The sequence below is a fragment of the Petaurus breviceps genome, unplaced genomic scaffold, assembly GCF_028583685.1.
Source record: "Petaurus breviceps papuanus isolate PSGF00001 unplaced genomic scaffold, PetGlider_PUasm1.0 126, whole genome shotgun sequence".
Taxonomy (NCBI): domain Eukaryota; kingdom Metazoa; phylum Chordata; class Mammalia; order Diprotodontia; family Petauridae; genus Petaurus; species Petaurus breviceps.
The window spans coordinates 12588333-12604994 of record NW_027185655.1 but is presented as its reverse complement, the minus strand read 5'-3'; the positions used below and the strand labels follow the sequence as shown (position 1 = coordinate 12604994).

The 16662-nt window shown below is 38.4% G+C and overlaps 1 protein-coding gene across 4 annotated transcripts in view; it reads right to left on the bottom strand.

Annotated features, from left to right (window-relative positions):
* CFAP299 (cilia and flagella associated protein 299) overlaps positions 1–16662 on the bottom strand; it is a 470324-nt gene that overhangs the window by 11880 nt on the left and 441782 nt on the right. For 3 of the 4 annotated variants that reach the window (XM_069092982.1, XM_069092954.1, XM_069092973.1), the window contains one exon: positions 2366–2495. The exons of the other annotated variant lie outside the window; for it this stretch is intronic. In XM_069092982.1, the coding sequence (XP_068949083.1) occupies positions 2366–2495 (130 nt within the window). The remainder of the gene's footprint in view (positions 1–2365; positions 2496–16662) is intronic. 4 annotated transcript variants of the gene reach the window in all.

The following is a 16662-nucleotide window of genomic DNA, read 5'->3' as shown; positions in this document are numbered from 1 at the left end:
CCTTTGGATTCATGGCCACGTGTGATCTCAAGGCTGCAGGTTTCCCTATCCTGGTAGTCTACATCAAAATGGTCATTGACCAAGGGAAAGAGTATAATCCTTGATGTCAGATCCCTCCTTTCTCTGTCACTCCCCTCCTTTTGCCTCTAGTATAGACCCAAGGGTCTGTCTACTCAAGGCACTAATGCACCTGGAGTCCTTCATTACATGACTATGTTATGCCATCCTGACTTCCTGTTTTATGCATATCCCAAGAAGTATGATTTAATCTCAACTAATAGTAAGATCTCGCCTGTGTGGCATTATCTAGCTAATGTCCCAAAATGCTATGGTCTTATTAAATTAATTAAGAGCTTGGCATTCCTTAATGACTAATTCACTCTACTGAGTGACTGATCAATTCAATTAAGGTGTCTGTGCCTTTGGTGAATACATTAACTGGGTTAGGAGTAGACATTCCCACCCTTACCTTGAAATAGTATGATGGCTATTACTTTTGCATAGAGTTATCACTAGAATTCTATAATTTGGGACTCTATGGAAGGAAAGAAGCATTTTGAATATCAATTGTCTAAAACATTAAGAAATATAGTATATTATTCATATTGTTGAAATATAACTTTAGCCTTCAGACATATGAAATCTATTCGGAAATTGATAATGATTTGTTTCATATATATTCTAGTTATTAAGAATTCCCTTTCCTTTTCATATCTTTGTGAAGATAATCTAGTCAAATACAACATAAAAAAGCTTTTGTAATTATCATTTCATAAACCTAGACTTTTTGTGGTTTGCCTGAGCTGAAATTAACGTGGTGTCAGAAGAGGATGTTTAGACACAGTTTTCGGTCACATGATACCCAAGGAGCTACTTCTAGAAAGAGCATGAATAACGTAGCTTCTCAAGTACTTACTATATATTGTAAGGTAATGATGCTTCACCTCTTCCATGCCATAAAGGCTCTAGCCTGAAGTGAAGCTCTTCTTTTATTTCATAATAAGGATTTTAGGTCTTAAAAGACTTTTCCTTCAATTAGGTCCCTACCATTACATATAGTTATTTTCTTTTCTGCATAATCAGACCCTTTTCAAGGGTTTTTAGAGTTCATGCAGATGATGTCATGTGACCAAATTATTTGTCACAAGATAGGGAAAGACCCTAATAATACCACTGTACCCTTATATAAGTAAAAGCTTAAATTTCAAGCAGCTAAGTAAAACACATTTTTAATTCCACATATGAAAACGCAGATATTTGTCTTTCAATGGATGAAATACTTTAAAAGATTTTCCATTAGCAAAAGCACACAGGTATAGGCAGACACTTGCTTTATTGATGAACTCACAGTTAGGCACTCAGAAATACACTAGGAAGAGTGCATGATTCCTGTTGCATGCAAAATGTATATATAAGGTTAGGTGTGTTGGGATTGAGAAAACATGTGAACACTCAGATCATTTAAAAAATCCTGCCAGTCTCCATATTGAGTGAAGGAAAATCTCTCTCAAATATTCAAATCTCATTTTCTGTATTAAACAGAGTCAATAATTCATCACCTTCAATAACATTTCCCAAGTGAAACAGACTTATTTTTGTGAGTAGAGGAGTTTTCCCATTTCTGTATTATTTAGTGCTTCTTAACACATCCATGGTGATATTTTTATTCATGAGAAGCTATGGAAAGCAAGATGGGGCAGTATACGTTTGTAATACCTGCTACTGGGGAGGCTTGAGGCTGATAGAACATTTGAGCTGAAGAACGCTAAGCTATGGGCTATGACTACTGATGGTCTAAATTCAGTTTGGCACCAATATGGTACCTTGGGAGTGCAGAACCATCAGGCTGCATGAGAAGGGATGTCCTGGTCTAGGATGATAATGGAAGGCAATGCTTTCATGCTGATCAGAGTGGGATTAAGGGCCTATTAGGGCCCAACCCATGAGACTGGATTTCCAGTCTGGGTTAAAAAGGAAGATTGAATCTCAAAAAAAAAAAATTGAGTTTTGGAGCTTGGTTTTTAAAAGAGAATTGACATTGTTTGCTAGCTTGAAAATTTCCAAAAGATATTTTTGTCATCTACTCTGAAGAGAGCAAGCTTAATTCTTTTTTTTTTTTTAAAGCAATTGGGGTTAAGTAACTTGCTCAAGGTTACACGGCCAGTTATTTCTGGGTGTGGTGCTGAGTGTCTGAGCCCGGGATTCGATCTCCAGGTCATCCCAACACTGAAGCCGGTGCTCTTACTCGCTGAGCCACCTGGCCGCCCCAAGCAAGCTTAATTCTTTAAAAAGTACCAAATACTGAACACTTTAAAAAAGTACATTAAATACTAAATGGAAAAAATGAAGAATAAAGAATTCTTACCTTAGGATCTACATTGATAATCTTCCTATCTCTCTTGTATTTGAAGAGCAAACCATCACAGTTTTCAGCAATCACTTGATAATTAGGACTTGAGTTCAAAATAGCAACATGGCTATCCCAGTTGTAAAAACTATAAAAATAATACAATATTAATTGAGTTGATATAACTGATTAAATTACCTACTGTGAGTCAACTGGCTTTGAAGCTAGAAAACTTGAATTCAAATCCTGACTCTATCATTTAATACTTGTGCTACCTTGGGTAAATCACATAAACTTGCTGGGCATTAGTTTACTCTTCTGTAAAATGAGAGGGGTGGACTAGATGGTCTCTATTTCTAGCTCAATTCCTATGAGCTTAAACCTAATGAAGATCCTGTTACATACTTAAGATTAGGGAACAAGGGCATGAAAAACATTAATAAGAAAGGACAGATAGAATCCTGTAAATTAAAATTCTATAGAATAAGTCAGCCTAGTCGGTCAGTTAATATATGTTAATATATATTAATTATTATATATTAACATATATAATAATTAATATATAAGCTACTATGTGTCAGGCACTGTGCTAAGCTCTAGGGATACAGATGCAAAAAAAAAAAAAAGACAATCCTTGCCCTAAAGGAGTTTACAGTCTAAAGGAGGAAGAGAAAAGGAAGTTAACAAAGAGTTAAGGAGGTATGGTAGAAGTCAGAGAAGTCTCAAGGCAGTGCAGCTAGCTGAGCAATGAGGGCATATCTGGGCTGAGGTCTCTCCTTAAGTTTGGAATTCATGGCCCAACCCTCCAATCAGAGAGGGAGAACGAAGGAGGCAGGGGAAACCCTTAAGAATAGAACACAGAAGACAATAAGAAATAAATCTGATGAAGAAGAATAAGGGGATTCTCTCTTTTTTTTATAATATATTTTATTTTTTCCCCAATTACATGTTAAAAACATCTTTTAACCTTCTGTAAAAAGTTTATATACAATAAAATAAAAAGATAGTAAGAGTAATTGATAAATTTAAGTCATAAACTCAAATGAATTATATTCTTGGGCATGAAAAGAACTAGTAAATGTGAGTGCTGAACTGTTAGAGATATCAGAAAGAACATGGAAAATGGGAAAGGAATAAAGCAAAAGCTGTCCCTGTTTTCAGAAAAGGAAAGAATGGAGTACAGGCCAGTGGGCTTCATGGAAATTCCTGGCAATACATCATTAAATTCCTGGAATACCGCATTAAAGGGAAGAATAATGAATGTATTGAAAAGGAAGTGGGAAAAACAAAGAGACAAAAATGATTGTATCAAACACAGGTCATGTTAGAGTAACGATATTTCTTTTTTTTTTTTTGGATAGATTATTAGACTTGTACACTAAGGGAATGCTGTGGTTAAAGTTTACCCAAATTTTAACACATCGTGTGACACATTTACACTAATCATTTGAAAAAAGATTGAGAGGTGTGACAATTAACAACTTTGATGAATGGTGAGATCTGAATATCATCTTAAAGGGTCTCCAGCGGAGTGCCCAGGTGCTTGTTCCTATGGTGTTTGTCAATGAATATCAATGACTTGGTGTAGGTGGCATATTTATTAAATCTTTAGATGACACAAAATTGGTGGGGATATAGTTAAAAGTTGAGATGAGTCAGGACTCACAAATTTCTCTTCAGGTGAGTTAGAACATTCCGTGGAATCAAATAAAATTAAAGAAGGATAAATATAAAGTTTTATACACTTAGGGTCAAAAACAGTTTCACAGGATCATAAAATCATAACTTTAAAGCTAAACATTATAAAAGTTCATCTGGTTTAATCTCCTCATTTTAAAGAAGAGGACACTAAAGTTCAGAATGCCATCTGAGTTAGAATTCAAAGCCAAATCCTCTGACTCAGGAGCCTGTGTTTTTCTTGATATGATTTCATTTGAAAATTCTGTGAAGGATCTCCAAGCTCAATATGAATAGGACAGCCGAGAAACCAAATTGTGATCATTGAATGAAGGGAGGTATGAGGTCTAAAAACAGGAAACAGGGGGTGACAGTAGGCCTTGGTCAGACCATACCTGCAGTACTGGGTTTGACTCTGGATGCTACATTTTGGGAAGGAGTTGATAAGTTAGATAATGTGCAGAGGATGTAATCATGATGAAGGGTTTCAAATACGAAAATCCCGTTGATCTGGGGATGTGAAAAATTCAGGTTGTCACGCAGAAAAATAATAAAACTTGATCTGTATTGATCTACAGGGTAATTGATAAGGAGCACTGACTCAATCACATTCTCAACAATTAGGGTGCACCAAAATTAGAATGAGTTGCTTCTCACTGCAAAAGCTAGATCAGCCTTTTAGATATGCTATTGAAGGAATTCTTGTCCAACTGAGGGATCTGTGATCACATTGGTGTAGGTATTTCCTCTAACACTGTAATTATTTTGAATAATAATGATAAATTTTACAAAGTACTTTACATATATCATCTTATTTCAATCTTACAACATGTGAAGTAGTGTTCCTAATTTTAAAGAACTGTAAACTGAGGCCCAAAGAAGTCAAATGATTTTCCCAGAATCACACACAGCTAATAAGTGTTTGAGGCAGGATTTGAACTCAGATCTTCCTATCAACAACATTTTATCCACCTAGACCATCCTTATTTGCTCAATTGTATAATTCTTGTCCATGCTCTATCTGTGTAACTGTAATGGTAATAGAAATCCGAAGATCTTCCCTGCCCCTTAATAAGTCTAAGTTGAACTTGAGGACCTTTCCTGATTTGAAAATATACTCTGCATGTTCACCTGGAGCCTGTGGTGGGAGGCTTGTTTTTCAGGAAGGCACAACTTTTGTTACTTTGTAGTCAACTGGGTAATGAGGGTTGTGATATTCTCTGACCCTGGAGAAGGCTGTATATACCTCTGAGACAGGGTTTTGCTTTGCTTTGGGGATCATTTATGGGAAGAGTTGTGTGATTTGGCTAGATGAGACTCTGGGCAGCCGTTGAGCCCCTGGCTTTGAAAACCCAGATGCTGGTGCTTCTCTCTCTGGTGACTAACTAGGTATGGATGTAATGGTCAGACAGCTAGAAGCCCTGTCTGTTAAATTGTGTTATTTTCCCTTGTAACTTCAGTTTGTATTCTCTGAAGTTCCAGGTGCTGACTTTTCCCCATGAACTAGGTAAACGATAGATGTTTGATTGATTAAAATAAGATTGTTAAAAAAAAAACAAAACCTTTTTGAGTTGCTTTCCTTTAGAATAGCAGATCAAATAACCTGTGCTAGCAGCCATCCTGGGTATGCTAGGGTGCTTGCTGCTATAGTAAACCTCATCCGTGTTCATCTGAGAGAGTCTATCCAATGTTCTGGGGACCTTTGGTTTCTTGTGATATTAAAATACCAATGGGCTTTTTTCTGTCTACATGCAAACAACATGATAATATCTGCAAATGTGTTAATTTGAAAGATTTTGTCATCCCTCTTCCATATGGGCTCTCTATTCACTTTGTTGATCCCACACTCCAAAAAGAATCTTTTTTTATAACATGCCCAATTAGTGATCTGATTGCCTTCCTAAGCAGCCCATCCCAGTAATGGACAGCTCTCATTGTTAAGAAATGTTTCCCAACAATGAGTCTAAAATTTATCTCTGCTCCTAGTTCTGTTTTCTGTGACCAAAGAGGACAAGTTTTCCACATGACAGTCCTTAAAAAATTCATTTGGCTACTCTCCAGTTTATTAATGCCTTTTCTATAACGTGGAATGGAGCACATTACTGCAGAGCTGGTCAGACCAGGGCAAGGCAGGGCAGGGCAGAGGATCCTGGGTATTACTTTTGATCTTTTCTAGTCTTCAGGGACTTCCCCCTTGATACAAGTCCTGCTAATAACTTCAGAACCACCAACTCCCAACATACCCCTAGGTTTCTATCATCCAGCCCTCCTGAATGCAACAGAGAATTTTAAAAAGAGGTTTCTTTCATTAGTTTCTCTCTCCACCATCATGTCACAAATGGCCCTTTCTTTTATTCTTTTTGATCTTGGACATCTTGGCATTTGGAGGAATTATAAGATTCCAAATTGGGTAATCAATCAACCAACCATTTACCCAATGCCTATTACGTTCCAGGCACTACATATGAGGTGCTGGAGTAAAAAAGACACATAGCATTTGTTTTCAAGAAGTGCCCTAGTTCTCCTACTTTGTTTCATTATGTTTTTTCCTTCTCCACATTTTGTGTTCTAAATTTATTCAAGAGAATCTTCTGTTTGTGAACGTCCATCATTTGTTCTAGATTCTCTATTCTGGCTTATCTTCTCATTGACTGCTACTTTTGTGTCCTCATTTCTACTTTTCTTTCACGTTTCTTTTTTTTTATTTTTTTTTTTTGCTATTTTCATTCACTGTTATTTACGGGGACTTCAAACCACTCATTGTCATATTTCTTCTGTTCTCGGAGATTTTCAAGTCAATTTCATTTAAGTCATAATACTTATTGTAGTGTTTTTATTTGGTCATTTACCAGGACAGGAAGGCCGCCCCATTCTGGCATTTTGCCATACATTTTTGCGGATGCCCCTTCACATCAGGAAGGGTGATAAACTAGCCTGAGATTGCCAGAGATCATGTCTTCCCAGGCTTTGAGCAGTTGGCATTATACCCCAGCTAATGCTTGGGACACCAAGTCCTGCCCAGCCAGGTTATTTTGCCATTGATCCTGCCATTGAATATATATTCTTTCCTTTCTCCCCAAAATACAATTTGCCTATTGCTTTTGCCATGGGAAGAAAAATTAAATAATATTTTTCTTACTAATGGAAAGGGTATGAAAATTTACTGACCTATTTCTCTACTCAAAATTTTTGTGGTGTCCTAAATCAAAACTTCCTTCCAAGGTCACCCCTTCTGTATTTGTATTATATAAATATAAAATTTTTAAAAATTATAAGTACCTAAAGAGTAGTGACTTTCATTTTTTATCTTTATATCCTTGATACCTGACACACAGAAGGTATTTAATGAATGTTTGTTGATTGATTGGTGAGGGGAAGCCGAGCCTTTTCATCCTTATTCAAGCCTCCAATGGCATCCTTTCCTGTCTTTTCCCCAAATGCCAGAAACAATTTTAACTCTCTCAGATTTTTCTGGACATGGCTAATTCTGGAGCATTTCTAGACACATGCTCACACTTTGTTGGGATTTGATGTGACCCACACATTGTAACGAAAGCTCTGCAAAATTGACATTTATCAATTGACAACTGCAGACAGGCTTCCTCCATCACTATCATCAGTTTTTCCTCATGTTTTTCAAAAGAAAATAGTATTTTAAGGTACAACAACAATTCCACATAGTTCATGTCTCAAACTACTTTCTCCAATCTTTGGAAAGTGGCCAGTGTTTCCAGATGTGGTATATTCTCTGATTGGTAAAATTCATTTGGACAGATGAAGACAGTTTTTTCCTTGTCTTCCTCAGCTATTGGAATCTGATAATATTCATCTGTATCTTCAAACCTGGTTCAGTCCATAACTCATCAGACTATCCTTTGACCACTGCAACTCCAGTGGCTGCCTCTACTTCTACAGTTGCACCCTATTTCTCCCCCAATTGTATGGCTGTCCCTATGAGGTTACCTTCCATCTGCTCTGGAGATATCTCATATACAGATGGTGATTTATATGATGTGTGTTACATGAGACTGGGAACTCCATAATGCAGGGGGATTCAGTGCTAATAATAAGCCCAGTGCCTGGCATACAGTATGTGCTTAATAAACGTTTTGTTCACTGACTGATGCAAAGGCAGCCCCTCACTCTGCCACCTTGCTCTTGGAACTCTGTTTCAAACCTCTCTGTTATAAATTATTATTTTTGTAGTTATTACCTGCCTACTGGATTATAAACTATGGGAGGACAGGGAGTTTTATCTAAAATTTCTATTTCTTTTAGGCCCTATATAGTACTTTGTCCATACTACATGTCTAATCATTGTTTGATGAATTGGATTGAAAATGTCTAAGAAGCCAGAATGTCAGCAAATACTTTTGACATGGACAGCTTGGGCATTAATATTATTTAAATGTTTGGAAACATGAGTACTCAAAAGAGAAAGGACCCGGCACTAATTAGTTTCAGACTATTTTGATGTAATATGAAGTAGCATTCAGAGAAACATTTCCTCTGTGGTGCCTATAATATGTAAGTATAGTTACAGTCATTGAGAGTATTTAAAGGATGCATTTGACATGGGAAAAACTCAAGCTTAAGATTTCCTCCCTAATTCTATATACCCAAAACTTGTTGTTGAAAGATCAAATTGAAATGTTGTTCTAACTCTGTCCTGTCAAGATTTTATTCAAAGAAGAAGGAAAATCCTCAAGCAAAAAAACAACCCACCAACAAAACAAAACCTCCAAACAACTCAGTTGTCAGAGTGATGTTAAACATAGGAACCACGTACAATTACCATTATTCACACAGGGATCTGAATCTCCCACTTCAGAAATAGAGATATCTTTTTTTCTCTACCTTCAGGTTTGGGGAAGATGCTTCCTTCCCCACCTCAGAAACTCCTCAGAAGTCTGTCTCATCTTTAAGGGGAAGAAATATAAACAGTTCCTTCCTGGTGCTCATTCTTATACCCTTTGACCTTTCTGCTCTCTTCTCTTGGGCCTCCCTTTTCCCCCCTCCTCCTTTATTGTTTTGTCAATCTCCCTTTAATAAAAGAAATTAGTCACCACTGAAACCAGTCAGTCTTTGAAAAGCAGGAGATGAATCCAGGAAAGGAGCCGGAGAATTCTTTCTTCCCCCAGGTTATCACAAACCTTTTTGGGCTCTGTATAATTGGATTCATTATTTAGCTTGTAGTTGATTTAGCAGAGAGAATAAATAGAGAAATTAAGAACCAGAAGCGAACCAAGAAATCCCCTGGATTGAGAAAGCCTCTCACACAAAGGCCACCCTGCTTGGGATGACTGGGTGGGAGGCTGCCCTCCAGGTGTACTGAGTGAAGCTCTTCATTCCTTCAGCTGGTGCTCTGCCACAGGACCCTGCTTGTTTTCTGAGTATTATTTAGACTCTTTTGCAGCAAGAGTTTGTCAGTTATTGTTAATTTTTTTCTATACTTTCCTTCTCTTGTTTCACTATCATCTTAAATGATTCTCGAAATAATTGCCTTCCACACACCAGAAACCACTGAAATATCACTAAAGGTGACTTCTGGGAATGCTCTGAGAATTACAACACTGGCACAGTCCCTTGGACTCTCTCTCTATATATATTATATATATACATTATTATATATATATAATATACTCTCTATATATTAATATCCACTCTCTAAAAAAAACTAACAACCACACAGAATTTTTTTTTAAAGTTAAATGAAACACAGATATATGGAAACCCACCTAGCATTCACCTGACAGAGGACTAATTAAAGGTCATGAAACCAGATTCATCCAGCCAAGGCCAGATATTTTCAGCAGCAAAGTGACAGTGAAGGACACACACACAGGACCACAGCCATCACAAAGTGAAACCACATCCAAATTCTTTCTCGTCCCAGCCAATTCGTGCATCACTCTAGAAGTTGTGGGGAAAACTCGAGAGGAATAAGAGATGACCTGTTTTTTTGGATCTTGGGGTCTAGTCAGTAATGGATAGCTCTCCTGTACTCAACTACTACATTACCAGTTCAAAATATCCTGGAGACAAACTCGACGTGTTCAAAATAGAACTAATTATCTTTCCTCTCAAATCCACCTCTTTTCCAAAATTCCCTTAGTGTTGGGGTCACCCCCATCCTTGCAGTCACTCAGCTTTTAAAGCTTTAGAGTTTTTTAGAAGCAACTGCCCAAAATGGCTACTTCTATGTTCATAACCTTTCTCACACAAGTCCTTTTCTCTTCACTCATACAAGTTGACCCTCAAACAAGATTGTTGCAATGGCATTTGGTCTCCCTGCCTCATCTCCCTGTCTATGTCAATCCATTCGCCACACAATGGAGTGATTTTCCCAAAGCACTGGTATGACCATGTCACCCTTAATTCAACAAACTTCACAGGCTCAAGAGAACCTCTATGACTAAATATAAACTCTTTGTTTAGTCTTTAATCTCTTTTACAACCTTGTCTTTTCCTATGTTTCAAGTCTCCTTACACATTACACCCCTCCACTGACCTTGTGGTCCACTTTTACTGGCCCATTGGTCATTCTTCATATAAAGTTCTCCATCTCCTATTTCTGTCTATTTGTATGAACACCTGGAATGCTTGCCCTTTTCACCTTTGCCTCTTGGATTTCCTATCTCCCTTTAAAAATCAGGTCAAGTGTCACCTTCTGCAGAAGGCCATTACTGGTCCCTCCTAGTGACCTGTGTCTTCCTGTGCAATGTTACTTTGTGTCTGTGTTGAACGTGTCTTGTTTAAAAATACAGTGTGTAGGGGTGGCCAGGTGGCACAGTGAGTAAGACTGCTGGCCCCAGTGTTGGGAGACCTGGGATAGGTTCTGGCCTCTGATACTCGGCACCCACATAAAAATTATAATAACTGACCATGTAACCTTGAGCAAGTTACTGAACCCCAATTGCTTAAAAAAATACAGTGTGTGTATGTCTTGTATATACTTATTAATATGTTGTCAACCCAATGGAATATAAGCTCGTTGAATATAGATTTTTTTTTCATTTTTGTCCTATCAGTGACTCATGCATAGCAACTGATGAATCTGTGATTTTTGTCTCTGCAGGTCCTACCTCGAATGGCATAGCCTGAAACTCAAGTCACACATTCTCAAATTTAGTAATTCTCATCCATTTCCTTCTATAAACCCTCTATGGAGGATCTAATCCAGGGGTGGGGAACCTGCAGCCTGGAGGCCACACGTGACCTTAATCCCTTCATAAAAGGATTTTTTCTTTGAAGTTTGGAGTTAAAGAACTACATTCTGACTCAGACTCTTACCAGTAACTCTAACCCTAAGCCTTCAACTTTATTCTAACCCTAAATCCGACCCTAACCCTAACCTTAAATGTGCAGGTTTCCCACCGTTGAATTCTAATCAATACTTGAGGCCTTTTATTTTTTGGTTGGTAAACCAAAAGTCAGCTAGATGGCCTGGAGTCAGGAAGAGCTCAGTCCAAATCCAGACTCAGACCCTTACTAGCTATGTGATCTTGGGCAAGTCACTTAACCTCTGTTTGCCTAGGAGGCAGCTAGATGGCTCAGTGCATAAAGTGATGGACCTTGAGTCAGGAAGACCTGAGTTTAAATTTGGCCTTGGACGCTTACTGGCTGTGTAACACTAGACAGGTCACTTAATCTCTATTTGCCTTAATCTGCTGGAGAAGGAACTGGCAAACCACTCCAGTATCTTTGCCAAGAAGAGCCCCTGGACAGTGTGGTCCATGAGATCATGGAGTGTTGGAAATAACTAAACAACTGTTATAGGAATGTTAATTTTTAAGATCTTCCCTGCCCCTAGGTTAAGTGCACCTGGAGCCTGTGGTGGGAGGCTTGTTTTTCAGGAATACCTACACCTTGGTGCTTTGTGATTGGGCAGTGGGTCAAGAGGATTGTTACATTCTCTGGCCCAGGAGAAGGCTACATAATCCCTTGATGGGAGGCTTTGCTTTGGGGCTCACTTTGAGAAGTGTTATGTGATTTGATCAGATGAGACTCTGGGCAGCCGTTAAGAGCCCCTTGGCTTTGAAAACCCAGATGTTGATGCTTCCCTCTCTGGTAATTGTGATTTGGTATGGATGTAATGGTTGGACAGTTGGAGGCCTGTCTGCTCGAAATGTTTCTATCTGTGTACTCTGAAGTTCGGGGTGCTCATCTTTTTCCTCGAACTAGGTAAATGCTATGTTTGATTGATTAAAGCAAAATTGTTAACCTATTTTGAGTTGCTTTCCTTTAGAAAAGCAGATCTAAGAATCTGTGTTGGCAGCCACCTTGGGGACACATGTGTGCTTGCTGCTACAACAACAAAACATTTTGTGGGTACTAGTGTAGTAGCTGGTGTGTCTGTTATCCCTCTGTTCTCAATAAAGTTTGTTTTATTTTATTTTATTTTTTGCTTTTTGGAGGGGGAGGAAGGGCAATTGGGGTGAAGTGACTTGCCCAAGGTCATACAGCTAGGAAGTGTGTCAAGTGTGTGAGGCCGGATTTGAACTCAGGTCCTCCTGTCTCCAGGGCCGATGCTCTATTCATGCGCCACCTAGCTGCCCCCATCAATAAAGTTTCAATGAAGGACTGGACCACATTATTCCTTGACCATACATCTGCTATATGTTTTATTCCCTGTGGGGTCCTGATTGGGAAAAAGTCCTAACATATAGTACTAAGTGAAAAGTCACAAAAAACTTGAACTCTCTGAAAGGTTGAAGCCCAAACATGGTGACCTATTATGATCATAACTTAGATACTGAATTGTATTTTAGACACTGAGTCATAACTTGACTATGAAAGCCTAAACAAGAATATTGTGACCTATATGTGACCAAGAAATGATCAATGCATAAACTTATGTTTGAGAATAACATTGACTGAACTCTCAAGCTCATTACTAGGCAGAAATAAAAAAAAAAACAAAGTGATGCACTCTTTAGTTCCTCCTCCCTTTGTCTGTTTTCTATAATTACCACAGGGATTCTGGGGGTTCTTAGCCGGGATCCATTGAACTATCTGGCAGCTGTCCCAGACTACCTCAGTTTGTACGTATTCATACTGACTGATTAAACCACTACCTATAATCAATCTAGAGCTCTGTGGCCTCTTTCTTTGGTATCAAAAGAACACTCCATGGTCATGGGGGAGATATGGTTCCCCAGCCAGGGAAATTCCAGACCTTACATTCCCCTTTTTTAGTCAACTGAACATTTGTTGCCTACCTGCTATGCATTAGGCATTGTGCTGGTGGGGATGCAAAGACCAAAATGAAGAGAGTCCCTGCCCCCAGGTAGCTTGAACAGGTTTACTTTTGCCTAGTAAATATCACAAAAGTTTCCAAATAACTACAATTCAGAGGATACTCTTTGTAAATCTTGGGCCCATTTTGATATTCAATTTATCTGCTTTTCAAAAACATCAGCACATTCTTTATATCATACTTCCCCTCAAGCAACTTAGCACCGGAAGACTGTTATGGAAGAGAACTTTAGGGTTAATTATCATGAGGAATAACTTTAGGCTATAGGCAATGCACTTTGTAGTAGATTACTGCAAAAGGAAGAAAGAAAACATTCTGGCCACTGTGACTGTAACCCTGGGTTAACTGGTAACTGGCAATTGAAACAAAAGCTAATGATAGCTCTGAACCCAAATCATAGAGAATAAGATTGCTGAGGGATACTGGCCTTGCATCTACACCACAGCATGATGTGTAACTTATTTTGACAAAGAAATACAACTGGAAACAGGGGGATCACTAGGTTTAACTACCATTATTTAAAAAAAAAATTTTTTTTGCCTTTTTTGGAAGGGGGAGGGCAGGGCAGTTGGGGTTAAGTGACTTGCCCAAGGTCACACAGCTAGTACATGTTAAGTGACTGAGGCTGAATTTGAACTCAGGCCCTCTGACTCCAGGGGCAGTGCTCTATTCACTGAGCCACCTAGCCACCCCTAACTACCATTATTTAAATCATAAATAAGTTTAAGTTAATGTATAAAGTATATAAAGGAAGACTATGGAACAGTCAGCTTCCTAAAGAGAGGTATTTTCTAGTTAACTATGCAATCTTTCACATTGCCTATACAAATCACAATGCACATCAGGTTTCTTTGCTGACACTAAATTTTTAGACATATGAAAAATTTTAGTTTGCATTCTCTTGGTTTCTATTATTCATTACACAAGTTTCTAAGGCTAAGCTTAAGAGTTGATGTCACTCTGAATTGGGAGAGGGTGCTTCCTCAGTGAGAGATCCCTATGCAGATGAAATCATAGGTCTAGTCAAAAACAAAAACAAAATGAGCCAATGAACCTCAAACACTGTTGTGCCGGTAGAGTGACAATTTAGGGCAGGCTGTAGCAAAATGAAGGGGCTCTGGAGACTGGTGATGGATGTATGACTGTATCCAAGGACCAGCTGGGCCCATCACTAAAGGCTTGACTATCAAGTAACACAAATTTTCTCAGCTAACCCAACCCAAGAGGCTCTTCTTAACGTATTGAAGGATAATGATTTGAAGTGGTGAAGAAAGCGCCCATAGGGGTAAAATTACAGCTCAATGAAATATTCTATTAGACAAAGAAGAATGAACATGGTATGTTACATAGTACATAAGTCACTAAAGTTGGCATCAGAAAACCTGGGTTTTAGCCCCAACTCTATCACTTCTTAGTCACATGATCTTGGCCACCTTAGCCTTTGAAAACCTCAGTTTCTAATAACTGAACTGTCTTCCCTGTACGGTTGTTGTAAGAATCACATAAGATAATGTTTTAAGTATTTTGTAAATATATAACAGTTATGTAAATACCAGCAATTATTCAATAAACAGAGAAATATCATTATCTGTAAAAGTTTTGTCTTGGGACTTTTCAGATTTGATTTTTCTCCTTCCTCTTGATAAATTTATCTTTTAAGTTCATCATTTCCTATCTGCAACATGAAGAGGATTTAAGTTACTTGATGATGAAGAATGTGTCAAAAATCAATTTGGCTCAACTGCACTAGCAATTTTAAGCACAAACTGTACTATGTGCATAGCACATACATACAATACACAAACATTGCCTGTCCTTTGGGAGTTTGGTCCACTGGGCACATGGAAAGGACTCAATGCTGGAGTGAATTATTTAACACCTAAATGAATAGAGATGGTGTAAAACCTAGTGAAAGGATTCACGGAAGGACTTTGGAAGAGTTGTGTTTTCAAAAGACTTGTGTTGCTATTTTTTTTGTTCATTTCTTTTTAATTTACTTATTTTTAGTTTTCAACATTCATTGAATTGTGTTGCTATTTAAATGTCAAGGACTGGCATAAGCAGGTTGCCATTCTGAGGACTGGACACAGAAAAGCCTCTCTTTATCTTATTGTATAGATTCGGGGGTATAGTAAGCAGGCTCTTAATAATAGCCAAAAATTACTTTGGGCTTTCTTTTTTCTTTTGGTGTCTGTCAGAAGAGTCGTACATTTAAACACAAAGGAAGACAAGAACATTGAACATGGAAAATCCCGGGGGAGCAAAATCATGCCTCCCATTTGGTTTCCTTTTGGGCTTCTGGGGTTGGGGTTTCAGGGTGTACTGTAATGGCAAGCAAAGAAGTAGTTAACATCTTGTTTCAGCTATTTAATTTTTTAGCACCTTGTTTCAATTCAAGTTTCTTTTAAGCCTTGACTATGATTATATAAAGTCTTTGTTAAGAAACAGAACTTGTGAACCCCTCTTGCTGATGCAACAGACAGGGGCAGGACAGGGAGGAGCTTAAATGACCATATATAAGGAGAAGCCCAGGCTGGGAGAGAGCAGAACTGAGAGAGCACTTGTGGTGCTGGATTTTGAGAAGGGAACATTTCTGGTGGTGGCACTGTCTCTTCTGTCTGTGTTGATTCTTGTTTGTGATGTGTGTTGAGTTCTCAGACCTTGTTGGTGGGTCTGTGTTGATTTCACAGGCAGATAGTGAACTGATGATGGTGCTGGCAATATGAATGTTATTGTGGCTTTGTTAAACTTTGTCTTCCCAGAAACAGGAACTTCGAAGGACTTGAGGTGGACTGTAAACTGTGAACTTTATTAGGAGCTGGACAAGGAGCTGAGAGCTTCCTGCCTTGGAATCCAGGTGACAGTTGGGTAGAATCTGGCAGGAGCTGGGACCATGGAAGAGGAACCATGGAATCTGAGAGCCAGCCTCGAGTCAAAATGAAAAGACGTCTTCTTGGGTATCTAATGCTTACTGAGAAGATTATGATTTACTGGGACCTAGGGGTGGAGAACTTTGACCTTTTTACTTTGTGTCCCTTAAGGAGGCCTGCTCCTTAAGGATGATTGAGTTAGGGACTTACTGAATGATATCTTTTGCTTCAAACTAGGTGACCACTTTGGTGAAAACTATGTGGCCACTTTAAGTGATAACTTGTTATATTACAACATTGTGAATGCTGTACTTTGGTTTCTGTGAATGTTTTGCTTTACTTTACTGCTGAATAAGTAGAGAGTTCACTATACTATATAATCAGAAGCTTAAAGCTGTTCACAGCAGCAATCCTCTGGAAAGCTGCCCATGCTTGGCTTTACATGTACCTGAACAGCTTCCAAAGGAAATATTCTTCCCAAATTTTTTTCTCAATGCCTTTGTCATAGA